This window comes from Brachypodium distachyon, chromosome 1 (genome assembly GCF_000005505.3).
Source record: "Brachypodium distachyon strain Bd21 chromosome 1, Brachypodium_distachyon_v3.0, whole genome shotgun sequence".
Classification (NCBI taxonomy): domain Eukaryota; kingdom Viridiplantae; phylum Streptophyta; class Magnoliopsida; order Poales; family Poaceae; genus Brachypodium; species Brachypodium distachyon.
This window is the reverse complement of record NC_016131.3, coordinates 61,086,511-61,106,576: the sequence shown is the minus strand read 5'-3', so window position 1 is coordinate 61,106,576 and position 20,066 is coordinate 61,086,511. Positions and strand designations below refer to the sequence as shown.

General features: G+C 45.5%; 4 protein-coding genes across 4 annotated transcripts; 2 read left to right on the top strand and 2 right to left on the bottom strand.

Annotated features, from left to right (window-relative positions):
- Nucleotides 1–289: 289 nt before the first annotated feature.
- On the top strand, nucleotides 290–2,362 carry LOC100842678 (peroxidase 2). The gene is made up of 2 exons (XM_003557801.3): nucleotides 290–1,244; nucleotides 1,384–2,362. The coding sequence occupies exons 1-2, from the start codon at nucleotides 1,002–1,004 to the stop codon at nucleotides 2,155–2,157; spliced, it is 1,017 nt and encodes a 338-aa protein (XP_003557849.1). The 5' UTR covers nucleotides 290–1,001; the 3' UTR covers nucleotides 2,158–2,362.
- Nucleotides 2,363–2,933: 571 nt separating this feature from the next.
- On the bottom strand, nucleotides 2,934–4,477 carry LOC104582366 (NAC domain containing protein 50). Its single transcript, XM_010231848.1, has 4 exons — nucleotides 4,278–4,477; nucleotides 3,785–4,171; nucleotides 3,483–3,675; nucleotides 2,934–3,167 (listed from the first exon to the last, which is right to left on the bottom strand). Exons 1-4 carry the CDS (start codon nucleotides 4,475–4,477, stop codon nucleotides 2,934–2,936), a joined length of 1,014 nt encoding a protein of 337 aa, XP_010230150.1.
- LOC100846747 (pentatricopeptide repeat-containing protein At1g28690, mitochondrial) lies at nucleotides 4,284–6,482 on the top strand. Its single transcript, XM_003557817.4, has one exon. It carries the CDS (start codon nucleotides 4,771–4,773, stop codon nucleotides 6,334–6,336), a length of 1,566 nt encoding a protein of 521 aa, XP_003557865.1. The 5' UTR covers nucleotides 4,284–4,770; the 3' UTR covers nucleotides 6,337–6,482.
- Nucleotides 6,483–6,574: 92 nt separating this feature from the next.
- LOC100841461 (novel plant SNARE 13) lies at nucleotides 6,575–11,653 on the bottom strand. The gene is made up of 10 exons (XM_003557797.4): nucleotides 11,300–11,653; nucleotides 10,042–10,134; nucleotides 9,666–9,759; nucleotides 9,549–9,586; nucleotides 9,240–9,340; nucleotides 8,559–8,638; nucleotides 8,430–8,486; nucleotides 7,558–7,650; nucleotides 7,403–7,477; nucleotides 6,575–6,878 (listed from the first exon to the last, which is right to left on the bottom strand). Exons 1-10 carry the CDS (start codon nucleotides 11,374–11,376, stop codon nucleotides 6,765–6,767), a joined length of 822 nt encoding a protein of 273 aa, XP_003557845.1. The 5' UTR covers nucleotides 11,377–11,653; the 3' UTR covers nucleotides 6,575–6,764.
- Between the last annotated feature and the right edge of the window lie 8,413 nt (nucleotides 11,654–20,066).

Genomic DNA, 20,066 nt, shown 5'->3' with positions numbered 1-20,066 from the left:
ATAGTACAATACCCATATGGATAGCATTTCGATATGTGTAAGACGACGATATACATATTTATGGGCAGTACGCTCATTATTGGGCGATGAAGCTTTTTATTATGGAGAGGACTTTACTGAACCTGTGTCTCCCAGTGTTAAATAAACCAGTCAAGCTAAAACTTTGTCTTCGTCCTGCACCGGCTAGTTGTTAGAGCATTTTTATTAATTCCTTGTTTGGACAGGGCAAGTTTTAATCCCGTCCTGTCCTCGCTCCAGTACTAATGCGCCTAACGTTGGCAAAGAGCACGCGGAGTTTTGTGTCCGGCAAATCTCTTGGGACCTGGTTGGCTTTTCGGGTTTTCGGCGAATTCCTTGTGTTTCGGTTGGCTTACTTGTTTGTTTGTGTGATTTCAGTTATGGTTCTTCTAATCTATGTTTCTCATCTTTAGCGATTGTTGATGCTTTGGTTTGTTGGTTTCTTTAGGGCCTTAGCACGGTGACTACTACCACAAAACACTCCTTTGACAAGCATGATGCAGGGGTAATGACGATGGCCAGCTTTCGGCTCGTCCGTCATTAAGTGGTCCAAATAACTATTTGTAATTTTTATTATTTTAGTGTTTTGTATTGCTAGGTCGCTGATCCTTCGAAAGAAAAAACTTCGATCGGTGATTATCATGTCGTACCTGCCAGTTTAACGAACTGACGCCATGCGGAGGTCAAATTGCTGGGTTGTACTCAATCAGCCCACCTTCTGCGCTAGCTGCCTCCCAACATCCACTTAAACAAGCACTGATCAGAAATTCAGAAGCATTCTTCTTCCTTGTTACTCTATTTTATTTTCCTAAATCCGGACGTACGCGCTCATCTTCATTTCATTAAGTACAAGTGTGCGCCGTCAAGCCTATAAATAGACGTGCACAGGGCACAGCACTTCACCACCGCAATCCAACTAGGCGCTAGTTGCAATCCTCAAGAGCGCAGTAGTGTCTGATTTCATATACACAAGAGAATCGAGCATGGGTAAGGTTGCTGCGACTCTGGTCGTCCCTGCGTTGCTCATGGCATTGGCTTTCTGCCAAGCTGCTGGCTACTACGAGCCTCCTAGCCCCGGTAAGTGCGGGCTCACCGTCGGGTACTACCACGAAAGCTGCCCGCACGCCGAGGACATTGTCAAGGGCGTCGTCGCAGAAGCTGTCCGCCGGAACCCCGGCATCGGCGCCGGCCTCATCCGTATGCTCTTCCACGACTGCTTCGTCGAGGTAATATTTGTCTTATCACGGCAAATTTGCACGAAACACGTGACCATGCATGCATGATTGTGCTGTTGACACTCTTGTCACGAAAGATTTGAGCTTACCATTTTACGTGCAACCAATAATGCAAATGTCAACAACTCAGGGCTGCGACGCGTCCGTCCTGCTGGACCCGACGCCGGCCAACCCGCAGCCGGAGAAGCTGAGCCCGCCCAACTTCCCGAGCCTCCGCGGCTTCGAGGTGATCGACGCGGCAAAGGACATCCTCGAGAAGGCCTGCCCGGGCGTCGTCTCCTGCGCCGACATCGTCGCCTTCGCCGCGCGCGACGCCTCCTTCTTCCTAAGCAAGCGCGGGCGCGGCGTGGCGTTCCAAATGCCGGCGGGCCGCCTGGACGGCCGCGTCTCCATTGCCTCGCGCGCGCTCGACCTCCTCCCGCCGCCCACCTTCGGCCTCGCGCAGCTCGTGGACAACTTCGCAGCCAAGGGGCTCAGCGCCGAGGACATGGTGGTGCTCTCGGGGTCACACACCGTGGGCCGCTCCCACTGCTCGTCCTTCGTGCCCGACCGCCTCGCCGTGCCCTCTGACATCGACCCGGCGCTCGGCACGTCGCTGAGGGGCCAGTGCCCGGCGAGCCCGAGCCCGGCTGACGACCCCACAGTGGTGCAGGACGTCGTGACGCCCGGCAAGCTCGACAACCAGTACTACAAGAACGTGCTGGCGCACAAGGTGCTCTTCACCTCCGACGCGGCGCTCCTGGCCTCGGCGGAGACGGCCAAGATGGTGCTGGACAACGCCAACATCCCCGGGTGGTGGGAGGACCGCTTCGAGGTTGCCATGGTGAAGATGGCCAGCATCGAGGTCAAGACCGGCCGCGGCGACGGCGAGGTCAGGAGGAACTGCCGGGTTGTCAACTACTAGCTCTAATCGTCATCAATTCTATCTTATTCGTGCGTGTGCCGCTCTTGATTCTGCTTGCTTAATTCGTTTAAGTGTATGTATTTCATTTCCTTTGTACGCGGTACGGCGACCATGTACTTGCTTGTACTACTGTATCATCATTTGCAGATTGGAATAGCAATAACAATGAGTCCGGCTACGGCTTAGTCCATCTCAAGCCACCAAATCATCTTTATAAGCCCGTCAAAAACAATTCTTCAGACCAGGTCCGGAGCATTGGCAATTCCTGTACGACTTTGGGAACAAAATTTGGACAAGGACGGGGAACCAAATTTCAACGACAAATTAAAAACAAAACTCAACAGACCAGCTCCAGAATCCAAATCCACTGGATCGAGCAACACGACAGCACACACAAAAAAAAACTCAACACTACGAGGTTTAAGTCGACATCCTAAGCCAATTACGAACCCAATGAACGACGACGAGGACTAGTGTGGTTTCTACAAGAGCAACACAACACCGCTAGCACCCAACTAATCAAGGGTCCCATACCATACTATTCTAGACCGGCAGGCGTGTGCAGCTTAGTTTGGTTGCCGCATCCAAATCCTGCGCCACGGCGGGCCTCACAGCTCTACCTCCACCAAGAACGGAGGGGACGCTGTGGTGCTGGGACTGGGGACTGGGAGGAGCCAGCGAAAAACACGTCATGGCTCTGGCTGCTCGTCGTGCCGCTATTCATGTAGATTGCCGTGGTCTTGGTTCCCGCGGCGTAAGAGCAGAGCTGGTAAATGTTAAGCGTTGGCGGCGCTGAGAAGGCCGTCCAAAGCTCCGACAACCGCGTGAGGAACAGAGCCACCATAACCGTAAGCCCGAGGAGGCGCCACCGCATCAGGATGTAAGTTTGTGAACTGATACTTCGCCATGTTTGGAGGAGCCACATTGTAGTTGTATCCTGCAGGAGGATGTGCCATCCCAGGCTCCAAGCGGGGATCAGAGATGTAGGTGTCTCTGGAGAGTTGTTGTCCCTGCCACATCATAACCGACGTCATGGTTGAGCCAGCTGAACCAACGGTGTAGGTGCCTCCTTCAGGCGGAAACATGGTCTCTCTGAACGCGGTGGTTCCTGCGGCCACGGTGTTGTTGGCGCCATGTTTGCACAAATGGAGTAGCAATTGTCTGCTATGAAAGAAGATATGGTCTTTGTGTGTGGTGGTTCCTGCGATTGCAGTCGTGCCACGGGCAGTCTCTTTTAGGGTGGACCGGAGTCCTCGAACTCAATCCCCGACTCATCTTGTTCCCTCGGGTGTCGCCGTCTCTAGGTGTGGTGGTGAAATTGGCACCTCGAGTATCTTCATGGGGTCATCAGTTTGTTGTTGGCCTTGGTCAATTCCCTTCTCCGCGTCGATATTTTCCGTCTCCTTTCTCTTTCTCTTCTTGTCGTCTACATTGATTTCTCTCTTCCCCTTGATGTTCTTGCCGCCTGCACGGCCATTATCCTCGGCCTTTTTCCTTGCCGTTGCAACGCCGCCTCTTCTGTATGGTGCACAACACCCACTCATCAATCTGCAAGAATGAGATGCAACCAATTAATTAATTTTGTCATTCAAGCACGCACAGATGAGATCAACAAGTTGTATTATACGAAGAGATCATCAAGAACCAGATGTGCATGAAGACCAAAACCTTGTCGATATTTTTGTCTTCAGCCTCTGCCTGTGAAGTGAGGTTCTCGTACTCATACATGATCCAACTGGTCTTTGCTAGCTTGGACAATGCCGTCTGGTCATCCATCTCTTTAAGACCCGGCGCCACTTGCTCCTCCTTCTCCGGCTCAGTGTAGAACACCAGCGTCCTCACGCGCCCAGCTAGTTCCTTGTCGACGTGAATCAACCTCCACGGACCCGTGGCATTCCAAAATCCCTTGCCCGGAGTAGTCCGGTTCGGGTGGTTGCCAGTTGAGTATTTCCGGACACGCTTGGTGAAGAAGTACCAACAGTCCTCCCCATGCTTCCGATACTTATCTGCAAGACTGCAATTTGGATCATGCAAAATCTGCCTTTTTATTTAATTTACTATCCAAGTCAAAAAGATCCAGAAATTATCACATCGTGTACTAGTTGTACTTGAATGCCTACGTGCCTACGATTTGCTCCGGGCGGTAACTGTTGAGGTTATCCACGTCAAAAAAGATGGGCAGCAGCGGCTGGAGGCCGGCAATTTTCCGGCGAAGATAGTGCACGACAAGCTCGTTCTCCGTCGGGGCGAAGTGGTATCCCGGAGGCAATTTTAGCATGAACCTTCTCTGGTGCTCGGTGCTGGCAGGGGCGACCTCCATAGCTTATATACATGGCCTAGTGGCCCATCACGTCGACGGCGTGCGGCGTGCCGTGGCTAGATCGAAATTGGCAGCAACATCGTAGTATGATTTACGTGCAGAATAGTAAGGATTTGTTACAAATTGAATTCGTTGGCTTATATAGGCTCGCTGTGCCTCAGGTGTTGTCCTGACGCCGGACTCCTGTTCTGAGCTTATCTTCGTTTCTTTGGATAGACCGTCTCTTCCCGATTCTTTCTACTCCGTACAAGACTTATTTAGATATCCACGTACGGCACGGCTAGCTGGCAAAGATGCAAGGAAGAAACAGAGCAGAGTCCCAGTGGCGCCCTTGCTCTGTATCCCCGCGCGTCCCCCGCTACCTCCGCACCGCCGGCGCGCTCGCCGCCGCGGTCCAGAGCCTCATCTACGCGCGCCCGACCCGTCCCGAGTCGGCGTGTCTCCACGCGCAACTACTCGCGTCCGGGCTCCGCCCCACACCCGACCTGTTGGTCAAGATCCTCATCCTGCACCTGCGATGCGGCTCACACCGCAACGCCCGCGCGGTCTTCGACGGAATGCCGACCCCGACCCACGCCGCGCACAACTACCTCGTCGCCGGGTATTTCCGGCTGGGACTCCCCGAGGAGGCGCTGGGGGTCGTGAGGCGGATCGCGGGTTCCACTGGGCGGCTGGACGTCTTCGCGCTGTCGATGGCGCTCAAGCTGTCCGCGGCGCTGGCGCTGCCGGGCGCCGCCAAGGAAGTCCACGCGCGCGTCGTGAGGTCTGTTGTCGAGTTCGACGACATCCTCTTCGCGGCGTTGGTGGACGCCTACGTGAAGAACGCGTCCCTGGGCTATGCGCGGCGTGTCCACGACATGATGCCGGCGCCGGCGCGGAGAGTGGTGTGCTCGACATCACTGATCGTCGGGTGCATGAACGAGGGGTTGTACAGGGAGGCCGAGACCATATTCGAAGGCATGGAGGAGAAGGACGCCGTGGTGTACAACGCGTTGATCGAGGGGTACAGCAAGACGGAGGAGACCGCGGAGAGCTCGCTGGAGGTGTTGAAGGCGATGCAGCGAGCAGGGTTCCGGCCCACGGTGTCGACATGCGTGAGCGTGCTTGGCGCGTGCTCGCTCCTGTCGTCGCCGGAGCTCGGGGAACAGGTGCAGTGCCATGTTATCAAGAGCAACATCGTCTCTGACATCAAGGCCGGGAGTGCGCTGCTCGACATGTACTCCAAGTGCGGTCGGGTGGAGGACGCACGGAAGGTGTTCGACGGGATGGCGGATAGGAACGTCATCACATGGACTTCGATGATCGACGGGTACGGAAAGAACGGCCTCTCTGAGGAGGCTCTCGAGCTGTTCGGGGAGATGCGGCGGCGGCAGCAGCAGCGGGGCGTGAAGCCAAACCACGCCACGTTCCTGAGCGCCCTGTCGGCGTGCGCCCGAGCCGGGCTCATGTCACAGGGCCAAGAGATATTGGAGAGCATGGAGCGCGAGTACTCGCTGAAACCACGGATGGAGCACTACGCGTGCATGGTTGACCTGTTGGGCAGGTTCGGGAGCGTGCGCCGGGCTTACGATTTCGTCAGAGGGATACCGGCGAGGCCAAACTCCGACGTGTGGGCGGCGCTGCTCGGGGCTGCCACTCTCCACGGGGACGTCGACATGGCCAACGTCGCGTCCAAGGAGGTGTTCGCGCTGAGCCACGCCGGGAGACCAGGCGCCTACATGGCCTTCTCCAACACACTCGCAGCAGCCGGGAAGTGGGACGGTGTCCACCAAGTCAGAGAGATGATGAGAAGTCGAGGGGTCCTCAAAGACGCAGCTTGCAGCTGGGTTGGGTCTGAGAACTCTTCATCCGCTCAATGATGCAAAGCCAATGATTACTCCTTGTAAAATTTATTTGTTTTAATTCTGTTTTATTCTTGCATAATTGCCTCCCCGTACTCCTGTTTGCAGCCTGGCAGGTTTTGGAGTTCATACAGACTAGCTATAGGTCTAGTCTCATTTAGTTATTTGCCGCAACCGCCTGCGTAGCGAATATGTCTGGACTCATTTTTGTAGTGGAACTAGTAATTATGTTCCTATCATTCGAAATTCCATAAGATGCGGGGGTAAACTGTAACTCACGTGTTCCTATGGACTCGTTAAAGATCTCATCTCTGTTGCATAATGCATATATACACACAAGAAACAAATATACAGGCGCAAAAAAAAATGTTACAACGTATCTCGTGGCTCACTAGAAGTTGCTTTGCGGACCGAGTACTGCAGCACGAAGGTACCTCAAGCAATCATCAAAGACCTCCGAAAGCGTTTGCTGACAACAATCTCCTGTTAGTCTGGAAGTTTTGAGCTGGCGGAGCCATTCCTGGGATGTCTGGTATGTTTTTGTTTTGCGGGTGGACAATCTGGAAGAACAAAACATCAGTAATTATTCTCATTCATTTCCAATTGTTGCACGGGAAAGCAGTAGAACTGTCAGTGAGGATATCAAACAACCTCCCACGGTCCAGTTAATAGAATTTAGAAAAAATACAGCAACCAGATACCACCTAAAGAAGAGTTGCATCAACGTTGACCATCACTAGGTTTGTAGTCAGAAGTTCCAACGAGCCTTGCTTTACTCTCTAATGTAGTATTGTGATGCCCAAGCCTTAATCATTACCAAAAAATTGTCGAATGCGTGTGCACTTGGTAATCAACTGGCAATCTTGCATGCACCCTCTTTTCTTTTTTGCGGGTAATCTTTCATGTACCCTAAAAACGGAATTACTCCCTCCGATCCTAAATTGTTGTCGAAATATTACATGTATCTAGACACTTTTTAAGAATAGATACATCCATATTTGAGCAAATTTGAGTCAATAATTTAGGATCAGAGGGAGTACATGCATATATTGAAATCGGCATATAGAAATAGCCAAAAATTTACCTTAACGACAATAATTGCAATAACACCAAAAACTATCACAGCAAGCAACGCCATGATGCATTTGTCAGTTGCGACCTGCAAAACGGATTTCTCAAATTTCAGGTACCGCTGCAGAAGCACGACTGATCATACAAGGAGAGGGAGGGAGGGCAGACCTGACGGCCAATCTCTTTCACCAGCTGGCTAGCTTTCTTCAGCGAAAAGTGAACAGAATCAAGCTCATCGCCAATTCTCTTCATCTGGTCTGTCTGCAACAAGACAATAGAATATGTGTAGTCAAGACTTCTTATAATTTTCCAGCAAATCCGTTCAAAACTGTAATATACTCAGGATGGAACAGGTAAACCAAAAAATTTCAGTCCTGTGTGCTTGCCTGCTAGGAACTTATCTGGTGAAAACAAGAAAAAAAATCTGGATACTGGAATGCAGTTTACAGATATAGTGCTGAGATGTGACATGATGTGATCGGATGGGATGGGGCAATGCAAAGAGTAAATGAGATAAAGTAGTGGAATATCTAAGGTATGGGTGGCACAAAATTGCAAGATGTTGAAGCATCCAATACAAAACGTCTGTTAAATCACATGCTAAATCTCCGTATGACATATCCAGATAATTGAGATAAGGTGGCCCTTACATTGAAAATATAAGACCAAGTAAAATTACAGTTAGTTAATTCCAGTCCAACATTATGGACCAAATTAGGGACACCCTATTACAATTGTGTGTCTTTTAACAGTTCAACATTATGGATTACCAAATTCGAGACACCTTATTCCAACATTATGAGTAAAACTACTGTCAGTCAAATAACAGTTGCAGTACATAAGTTATGTTTATTTTTTGGTAAAAATCATGGCTGCTTTTCAAAAGAAAAAATCCAAGCATTTTGCAATTGGAAAAACACATGTTGGATGTGGAGAAATCTACTTCAATTCCGAACCATCATACGAGCATTAAAAACAAGTATGGTGTGCACCTACTAAAGTCTTGGTAGTTCGCTAGTTTATAATCCAGAAATCCTTACCTGCTGCGTTAATGTTGTAGCAGTTTGAGCTCCAACGTCAAGAGTTTGAGCAACAACCTAGACCAAAAGTCCTTTACAATTTTCCATGAAAGAATAAGTATAAGGAGCATGTGTAGTTTAGAAATGAACCATTTTTGAACGTATAATAGCTTCATCTGTTTGATCCATTTGGTTTCTTCCAGAATCAATGAGTTGTTGGTTCGTCATAGCTGCAAATTTAGCCAGGTGCTTCCGTAAGAACCATTTAAAATATCTAGCTTGGAAAAGAAAAGACTATTTAGCTATATGATATCATGAATTGGTACAATCCTGAGGTACGCCTCTTGGTGTTGGAAACTATTTATCTAGTTCAAAGACTTTTTCTTGTATTAATAATGTATCTGGAGATATATGTCTAGATCCTGTCAATTAAAAAAAGACATCTCTAGATCCCCATTCTCATGCACAAAAAAGGTTTTTGTCCATGGGCGACAAGAACAAAACTAAACTACATTTAGCTGATAAAAACGGAGTGACGCACAACCAACATAAATCCACTCCAAACCCTTACATTAGTCTTAATGAAGGTAATAAAGATAACAAAAAATATAAACGATGAGTTCGGCATTTTTGCACATCCATGCATTCATCACTTTGTCGTACAAACAAACATATCCTACCATATAAAGTCAGAAATACTGTTATATTGGCAACTGCTGATAATATTGCAGAGAACATACGTCAGTGAGCCATTAAACAATCTTAGACTTAGTAAGATATTATTCGTACGAGACTAATCAAAACTTAAAAGGTCTCAATGGCTAATTTCACCTGATGCCATTTGAATATTGTCCTCAGCAGCAGGCTCACTACTTGTAGCACCCATGTCAAAGAGCTCGACCCGCTTGTTATTACCAAGGGTACTTTGATATCTGCAAGAGATCTTTAGTTAGCATTAGCGTAACAGGTGCAAGAACATAGTGTAAGGTATAGAAGTTACAAACATGTGTTTTGTAAGTTTAAATTCCAAAAGTTAACCTCATGGTCATGGAATTCAATATGCAACACAACAGGAAATAGCAAGAGATTTTTTTGGAGCATATCCTCATACTTATTTCGCAAAACAAAATGTGTACTTACGTCTTCCTCGAGGTGACATAGGAATTCAACTCTTTGATCTGTACATTGAAAAAGAAATGATTACACAAGTGTGCAAAATGACGTGCAACAAAGAGCCTATTGAAGTGAGGTGCCAACCATATACTGCTTTCTGTCATTTAGCTGTTTGTTAACTTCAGGAGGGTTCTTGGACTCCTCGGCTTTGAGAGTACGATCAAACTCTTTGATCAAGCTGTCAAAGATCAATTTGAACTTCAAAACATTACATAAGTATGGCATATCCATGTTAGTATCCAGCAAAGGGAAAAATTTCATGAAAAACACAAATCAGATAGTATCGCGTCACGAGAGCAGTAACTCCCCAAAAAAGTTAAGAAACAAATAACTGAAAGGATGCATGTATAATGAGCAATGGACATCAGTGTAGGACTGTATGCATAACAAGAAAGGGAAGATAAAGAAGACTTTGGGATAGCTGACTTAAGACTGAAGAATACTGCCCCGCCTAACATACCGCTTGCACTCCTTCATTTTCCCTGTAAGATCCTCCAATTGTTTAGCTTGCCTATTTGAATCTTTAATCTTGTCCATCTTTTGAAACCCATTTCTGCAAAAAAAAATACAGTTTATGAATAAAACTTCCAGTAAAAATGACTTAACCAATATGAGATTTTTAATAAAATCAATAAAGCTTTAGAACATTGGGTTTCAAAATATACATAGGTGGCATTCCACTATTAAACTAACCTCGAGAAAGCTGTACAGTACTACGGTAGTCATCCAAATAAGATATGCACACTTGTAGTTGCAACATGAAACTCAGTATTGAAGCTTAAAAGAAATACGGAACTCCTGATTTTGGTATCAGTGGAACTAAACTTAGCTAGAACAAGTATGCAAACATCAAAACTGATCCTGCATCAAATATGCTGAAGTTGTGCTTTCAGGTTTTCAATGGCCAATACATATTGTGATAGCGATACCAACAAGAGATGCTTGATAGGTATAGTCAAGATGCCCAAAGTTCAAATATGCAATGGGAATGCTGTGTATAGTATTTAACCATTATATACCTAAATTTCAATTCATTCAATTGAATCATCAAGGTAATATAAGAGCGAAGTATCAAACCATTGTTTCCTAACGCCATTGCTTTTTTATGGATAATGAGCAATGCTATAATTAAAAAAATTAAATTTGAGTTAAGCATTTCCTCTGCTTATATGGTTATGCTAACCACATATGATAATTGCTTCTGATTTTTCAATCATGCTTTAAGAAATTTTCAAAAATGAAGTTGACCACAGTAAAATAGACATAAGCAGAGAGTAAGCTTATACAGAGTAGTATTAGTACAGAACTTCGTGTTTTCGCTCCACTCACTGATTCTACCACAAAGCTAAATTTTGACAGCGACTGTAACATAAAGGTTGACATCTCGACACCCAGCTAGACAATTGTACAAAAAAGCCAACAAAATCCTCGCTAAATCGCATCCATCATCTCATCACATAATCACATAAACAATTTATTCCTCTACTATACCAGTAGTCTAGTACACCACACAAGAGAGTAATTGTAAGCAGTGTCCACTAAAACGGAGGCCACAATTTCACGAGCACAGCCGCACGGGAGCAGACACGGAACTCCAATCCCATCACCGAAGCAATTTCCCCAATACCGCGTCAGCGGATAGCACCGCTTCGCCGGAAGCAAGCATTTTTGGGTAGCTAAGACATGGACGGGAGTGTCAGATATCCAGGGGGACTCACTGAAGTGCGCGGAAGATGTCCTGAATCTCGCCGTCGATCTGCTCGAGCTCCGGGGTCATGGGCACGTCGCTCGCCATGGCTCCTCACCGCCTTCACCCTGCTCCTCTCCCTTACTTCCTCCGGCCAAAACCCTACCCTGGGGAACCTCACGCCGTAATTCCGATCGGACCGCGAAGGGGGGGACTGGGAGACGAGCAGGGATTGGACGACGACCACGACGAGAGGGGAAGAGAAGCAGTTGGTCAGTGCGTTTGCCTCGCCTAGGGCTTGGCTCCGCGACCGCCTGGCGTATTAGCTGGGGTTTAGAATAGAATCCGGGCAAGGGAAACAGCGGAAGAAAAGCTTTGTGACAGCGCAGGCCAGTCCTGCCTGAGATAACGTTGTTAACGCCAGTACGTCACGGTGGAGCTTAACTGCTGCTTGGCTGAGTTGCTGACCAAAAGTTGTCACTTTAAGTTGGACACTTGGGGGAGTTGGGTGCTGTCAGCCTGTCAGGGACATGACAAGTTTGACATGGGTATCCAAATTTGGCATAAAAGAAGGTGGAATATTAGCTTCCAAATGTTTTCTGTATTTTCACAAACATGTGAATGAGTTCACCTCAATCAAAAGAGGAAGAATAGCTTCTCTCGTTTCATGCTGGTTGTCACTCAACATATTGATGGTGTGGATGCGGAAAAGAGAGGAGAGAGAAAGAAATGGTTTCTCTCTATGAAAACAACCACTAAAATCACTATTGATGGATGAGTTGTTACTAGCATCATGTTTTTTGTCGAACCGATCGTAATAAATTATAAATATTTTTGGAGATTTAATATTTGTTTCATTTGAGAGGTCGTACGCGTTTAAAGTTGTCCCTTCTCTCTCCTCTCAGTAACTAGATTTAGTGATGGATTTTTGTAAATGCTTTAAGAGCATCTTCGATAATCCATCTTGTCGTTAGTAAGAGTATTGCATAACAACATTTAGCTGTTGGGAGGAGTAAAAGATAATGAGTAAGAAAGTCATGTTTACCCTAGGAGAAACAACTTGCACATGCACCAAGACATTATGAACAAGTATCTAATTTATCAGAGATAGCTAGTCGCGAAGAGAGGGGCGAGCAAGGCTGCCTCCCTCCAATAATTTTTAGCTGGTACCGACATGGAGTAGCAAATATCTTATGTTAATTTATTTATTTTGAGAATATAATATCTTATGCTAATTGTAGTTAATAGTCATCCATTCTCTAGACCAACGGGTAGAGCCCATGGACTTGTAAAAACAAATGGCTAGAGCCCATGGACTTGCGAAACCGAGGGCTAAGAGGCTAGGAACTTAGGACGTGATTGCTGCTTACTATAGGTGTCGGGATTTTTGAGGCTCTCGGCGTGAAGTTTTTTAGCAGCGGTAGTTTTTTCTTCAGTGGTGACTCAAGTTTTATCGAACCAACGGGAGGATACGTGAGCCTTCTACCCCATCGAGCAACCTACAAACCACCCAAAGAACTCTTATGTCTTCAACGGTACTGAAGTAGTTGTCAGTTACAACGGTATTGTCAGTGACCAAGACGAGTGGAATAAGAAGTGGTTTGAGATTTAAGCAAGCAGTAGACACACATATAAAGAGTAATAGCACTAGACAATATGCTCCTGCATAAGAAGCAAACAAGAGATTTTATAGAGTGCAATGAACGGGTGTTCATAGGTGCTAATGTGTATGCTTAGTATTTTTAACTTAGTGATACCAATTTTATGCCACAGAGCTGTACCGACCAATCACCTTTACCATATAATTGAATGAAACCTGCTTGCTGCGGACTCCCAAGGTACAAACCATTTGGCGAGTATAAGTTACGTTGGTAAAGTTTAGAATTTTGTCTTAACAAAATCTAATATGTCTTCTAACGGATATGTCGGTTGGGATTTCAAAGGTGAAAAACGTTTTTAGATACTATCAGTTGGTATCTTGCGGCCAATTTGACTTTTCTTTACTAATCGCAACTATGGTTTTTTCAGCAGTAGTCAGTTTTGGGTTCCCGTCACTGATCAGCTCCCACTTGCTAAATTCTACTGGCTAGCCCAACACCAAGGAGGATAGAGAAGACCTAAGAATGTCAGAACTCATATGCAATAGTGCTAGAAACCACAAAAGTTGCATTACAAACACAAATGAATTTAATGACACTAACTACTCAAATAACTATTGCGGGGTGCGTGGTACCTTTTTTTTCATATATAGATGAAGCATCTAGCACAAGTTTTATCCATCAATCGTACAAAAGAGAAGAACATGAATTCCATGGACCCTGAATGTGACAGCATTGTACCAGATGATGGCCACGTTTCGTGTGACCCGTAACACCCGAAGGAATCGAAATATTTGATGCAACGTGCCGACTGGCGCTGCTTCGTTCCTTTTCCAAGCTGAGTGCAGAATAATACGTAGTAACTCATAGAGACAATCAGACAAGACAACAAAGAACCGGAATATCAATATACACGATATATTTGGAATCATGCATGGTCGGGTTGCTAGATGCTACTTCCTCTGTTCCTAGCTGGTAAGTGATAACACATGAGGTCCAAAATCAGGTTTATGTCTCTGCTAATATAATTGAAAGCCAGCATTTGCTGGACCTTTGAAAAAAAATCAGTTTATGTCTTCAGAAAACGAAAAAACAATGTATTATTAGCTGAGAGTCCGTGCTTCGCAACGGAGACACAAATATTCCAACGATCACGCTAGTGTCAAATATAGGTTAAGCATGTTCATTCAGCCACTGGTTTTTCTTTTTCAAAACATAGTTGACAAACCATTCCATTTTGCTATTATGTAGTAACACGCAGGCAAACTTCACATTAAATTATAGCACTAAACTATTCAGATTTTGTTTTATGTCCATACTTTGCTACGATGAACAACGACGAATGTACATCCATAAACAATTATTCTTTTTTCCGGAAAGAAAAGAAGGAAAAAGGCAAGTTTCAATGGGCATTGTAAAACTTATCTTATACAAACTAAAAGCCTACATCAACACACAAAAAAAGTTGAGTTACCTGCAAGAAAAAACAAGGTAAAAATGTATAATGAAAGATCTATTTGATTGCCCTGCCTCTATTCTTGAGTAGCTCACGGCCAGATCAAGGACTTCAAAATGTAAATACTCTTATGAACAAATGATAGAGTGAAAGAGAACAAGCATATGACAAATTATAGAAGAGGCAGGTACCCTCTTATCAACATTTGTATCAAAAAAGCAATCAAGAAAACTTAACATTTAAAGAAATTTTGGATTCATGGTAACATACTTGTTTTTTTAAGGCAAAATTGTAACAAGATAGTGTAACCTAAGCTTGCACCCTCTATATGAAATCTATCATGTATCAAACCATCATTTTACTACCTTCCTGCTTCTTATTCTACAAAAGCAAAGAAGATACATATCATCTACAGGAAAGAAAAGAAAATAAATAGATCTTGGACTCCGGAGATGAGCGTTTGGATGAATCACCTGATGAACATAAATACAAACACCTGACATCTTTGTTGAGGTGCAAAAAAAAATGTTAGCGTAATCTAATCTGACATGAGGAAGGAAATGACAAGTTACCATCCTCAATAGACTCCTTTCGGAAAGAAAAAAAAACCTTGAAATATTGGATCTACGTTAATTTGTACTCAAAAGTTAACAATTGTATATCATGTTTCCCCGTTCAACAACTTAATAAGAACACTAATCAATTGATGCAAAAATTTTGGCAAACTAAAATTGAGAAAAATACATGCATATATATGTCCAGCAGTAAACCAACATGATCAAATTAAATATGCCCTTATGAATTATGACTTAGAACATCAAAGATCAATACGTACCAGCAATATGCAGAAAACCTTCACGAGGAACATTGTCATCTGGTCCTTGGCACGAGCCCTGAGCAAATAGTCTTCATATATATCCTTCTAGATGCCCTCGAAGTAATTAACCCTACGAAACTCACACAACATAGTGTTGTAGGTAACATTGACCAGACCAATTCCTTTGTGATCCATCTCAGAACATCACCGTCATCCGGACTGGAAATGCCTTGCCCTCACAATACATAGGCCCCTGTGAGCACATTGTGAGCTCCATGGTCTGGAATCACTCCGCACAACTCCATTTCATCAAACAAACGACGTGCACGAGTTCCATATGTCAGCATGGTGAAAATCTGGGCCATCGTCTTGAAAGTCTCCCTCTTGTGCATTTCTTCGAGCAGCTTGAGGGCGTCAAGAAAGGTAGAAACCTCACTCTTTCGCAACAGGTGTCCATCCTCCAGCAATATGGCACGTCATCCAGGACGAAACCCCTTAACAGGGCGTCAGCCATGGTAGAACATATCGAGCGCCTGGGCAAGCCGGCATCCTTGAATTCCACATCCGGCGTCACGCGCCCACTTTCAGCGGTTGCCGTGGAGCTTCGCGTTCCGCGGTTGCCATGGAGCTCGACGTGCAATTGCAGTGCGAGCCACGCAGTCCACCCTAGCCTCCGGCTCGCCATGGCCGCGCGTGCCCAAATCGACTGCTGCTCCGCCGCCGTCTCGCGGCGCCTCCATGGCCGCCGTGCTAGCTTCGGCTTCTGGAGCTCTGGGAGAAGAGGCGGCGAGCGGATGGAGAGAGGAGGCGGTGCAGCTGTGGGGAGGGGCAGAGGGCCAGCAGCTTGTTGAGGAGGAGGGTTTGGGGTGGCGGCGGCGGCTTGAGGAGGAGGGGATCGAGTTGGGTCTGAAATTTCCTTTTTCTTTCTTCGGGGATTCGGGGACAGGGAAGAGAGGCGCGGTGGCATCGATCGTAATTTGCCTGAGTCTGACGTACGACGGACTGACGCAACTGCAAATTAAAGAATAGTAAAGACTCCTTCAAAGATTGTTGCAAGGTACGGCATTGTGCTAGTCAACATTAAAAGCCAATTAAGCCATGCCTTATTACCTTAATCATCAAAATCCGGAGTAATTGACAAGGACGTGGCGTACAAGATGCATGTGTACGATGTATAAGACATGGATTTTGTACTTTTTTATGTTCTTGATATTTTAATGGATTTTCTTTAATTATGCATGTAAATGAGTGGAGATAATTTCTGTAATATGCATATAGTTACCGTGATGACTCGGTACTGTTATAAAAATTTGAATTTTGAATTTGCTAATTTGGTTAAAAGAAACAAATTTGATTTTGCATGTTCAGATTTGTAGTTACGAATGAATGCTCTTGTAACAGACGTTTACTTTTTCTCTCCAATTGTAAATGGCTACAGACAGAGTAGTTGTTTGCGGTTGCAACGGGTAGCTCACAAACGGCTAGCTAAGACCGTTTCATAATTTGGTTCTTATACCCTTTACAACGTCTCCTAATATTTTGTACTAAGGGCAAGTCCAACAAACTACCTATTTTTGACTTCCCAAATTGCTACATGAGGTTCCCCTAAAAAAGATACCTTCCCCATTCCACCATTCTCCAGCATATTTCCCAAATCTCACCTCCTAAATTCACTCACAAATATTGTAATCGTATATGGCAACTGTTTTCTTTCTCTCTCTCCACTCTGTCTTCTCTCGAACTGACCCAACCACTCCATCTTCTCTGTTGCAACCTCGTCGTCGTTGTCTGCATCAACCGTCGCTTCCCTGCCAGTGCCCCCTGCCTCGTCGTGGCCAGCCGCATCCCCCACCGCCACCTGCCTTGCCACGGCTGCCCGCATCAGCCGCCGCCACCTGCCTCGTCACCACCATTTCCGCCTGCCTTAACGGCTATGGCCACCTCCATCTGCCACCGCCCCACATCCATCTGCCACCACCTCAACTGCAGCCAATCGTCACCGCAGACCTGACCAGATTCGCGGTCCTTCTCATCGAGCAGCCTCACGACATGCGCACTTGGTGACCAATCGAGAAGGCGGCGGTAGTGCAAGGCAAAGAGAGGGGGGACCGGGAAGCAAGAGGGAATTTTCCATGGAGAGTCACTATCGCTCGGCTGGGTTTGGAGGATGCCGGAGGCGATATAAGAATTTGAGGCGATAACTTCGAGCGTGTCCCGATCTTTCGATGAGATACCTAATTATCGATTTGGTACGTGGTGACGTTGACGATCCGACTATAACCTAAGAGGCAGCGCCTTAGCGATCGATACACCAACTCCAGAAAGTTATTGATCCCATGGGGGCACGATCAACCTGACCACGAAGGTCTTTGTTCCTACAAGCAATCGAAGAACAGGCAAGAACAAGATGGAAAGCAATCTGAAATTGCGAATAGGAAATATAAGGTTCACCAATCTGAATACTCAATATAAGTTGGAGTTCTTACGATAGTAAAACAGACGGTCTAGTCGACACACGTGCTTACACGAAAATGGCGAAGGCTAAACTTTATCTAATCAAAAACCCCGGCTCGGGGGGGGGGGGGGCTTGTGGGGTATAAATAGGAGGGGAGCTAGGTGGTTTCGGCCAGACCCTTGAGGGACTCTGAAACGGCCTAGGAATCCTCCTAAAACACAACGAAAACATTTAAAAATTGGCTGGACCCTATTACATGGCTTTAGACCCAATAAAGTAAGGTTATAACCCTCATCTTTGGTCCATAAATACCCATTGGAGAAAGAATCCTTCACTTGGCCGAAATCCCATGAATGAAGAGGATGCGACCTTCTTCTCATCTCTCGTTATGACGGTTTTAATGTTCTGAAACCATCACTTGAGCTAATTCCCGCCACCTTGCTGCCACCTCCATGGTTTGCTATCCAACGCTGATCGTTGAGGTCCAAGCTAGGTCCTTCATTCCTGAAACACATAAAAGAATCCATCTTAAACAATAGCATATTCTTATTAATATTAAATGAAGTACCGAGGAACGAAAGTACCTGTTAATTTAGTTGTCGTGCACGAGCTCTAATAATTGGTCCATATATCTCCGGTACTTGAGGTGTAGGTACCGTAGAAACTATGGCTGTATAATTAGGTGAGATATCCTCCTGAGGTGTGAGATGGGAGAGCTGTTGGACCACGTATTTATCGAAAGTCCCGAAATTTAACTATGAGGATACCGGCCGGGAACTCGGGAAAGCACTGGGTTCAGCTCAATCCCTATAGCTTAATCCAGTTAATTAGGCGGAAACGACGCGTGCAGACGGCACGCGTGCGCCTGCTGGTGCTGGCCGTCAGCTAAACACTCTCTCCCGATCGAGTCCCATCGAAACACGCAAAAAGCAATTGCGCACACTGTACACGCCACTTCAAGAAAGCCAACAGCTCGACTTGGCTTGCTGATTCACAAAGGAAACGCGCACCAAATCCAAAACATTCACGTGGGCGCCGAACACTGATTTTGATTTTGCATGCAACAATACGTAACCATGGACGGGAAACATGGACAACAGAACGGGAAAAGAGAGGCCTGCGCCAACAGGACCAGTCACCTGGTGTGCGTTTTGTCCATTAGTGCTTCCGTTGAAGTACTGTACGCTACGCTGGGACTCTAATTACTATTGGTATATTTGGTACGGAGTAGCTCCTTCAATTTTAGTTTAAGTCGAAAAATTGGCTTAACAGGAGAACAACGTTTCGCTACGCACGCTGTACCTCTGTTGTTAATGTTACCTGTCACACACGTAAGAGCGGATGACTTTCCCAGGAGAAGAAAAGAGGAGAGATGACTACCTGGTTTCGCTTGCTCGATCAAAATGCAACCTATGAGATCAATATAATTACTTTGCTCATGCGTAACACTCATATACTCCTATATAACTAGACGGCGTCGAGGAATAATGTTGTTGAATATTTTGATTTGATTGGCATATATCTTTACACCTATACAGATTCGTGTTGGTGGTTTTATTTGTATCCTACCGAGACTACTCATGAGCTTGTTAGACAATTACTAAATGATCGACCATTCAGTATCACACATACATAGCACGTTTTTTTTTAATTATACTTCGTAGTTGATTGTTTTGATGTATACTTCTAAAATACTTGTTTTCTCAAACTGAATATCACCTCAACGTGCTGCTAGGTAAACCCGTTTCACGGCCTAGGTTTTTCGAACAAAAATGTTGTCCTATTGATTTTCTCTTTTGAACTTGGATAAACAGTACGAACCATGACCACCTTTGCCTGATTAAGAGACGATTATTTGTAGTTTCAACATTATATAGATTTAATACATAATTATCTTAAAAGCTGAATTTAAAGTTTAATCAGAAAACCCCGTCCTCTAAATAACTACTCCATCCGATCCTAAATTCTTGTCTCAAATTTGTCCAAATATGAATGTATCTACTCTTAAAATGCGTCTAGATACATGTAATATTTTGACAACAATTGGGATCGGAGGGAGTAAAAAATTTCGGTTATTAGTACTTCCTCCCATTCAAATTAATTATGTCAGTTTTGTTTAGATACGCACTACTGAGACGCGTCTAGATGCATCCATGTCTGGACCAAATCTGACCAAATTTAACCTTTAATTCAAATTAATTGTCTCAGTTTTGATCAAATTTATACTCATGCATCTAGACGCTTTTCTTTGTAGGTTCACTCAGTTTAACAAAAATGGCAACAATTAATTTCGATAAGAAAAGTCTAATTGCCTCTCAGGAATCGGAACGATGGGCCCCAGGTACGGAGGCACACCGCCTGTCCCGGCCATTCATCGAACCGTCTGGAGCTATGAGACACTGACAGGGTGGCCCACCCAAACAGTCCATGATAAGCGGGCCCCGTGGACCAGCACTTTTTTGTAGGAGGCGG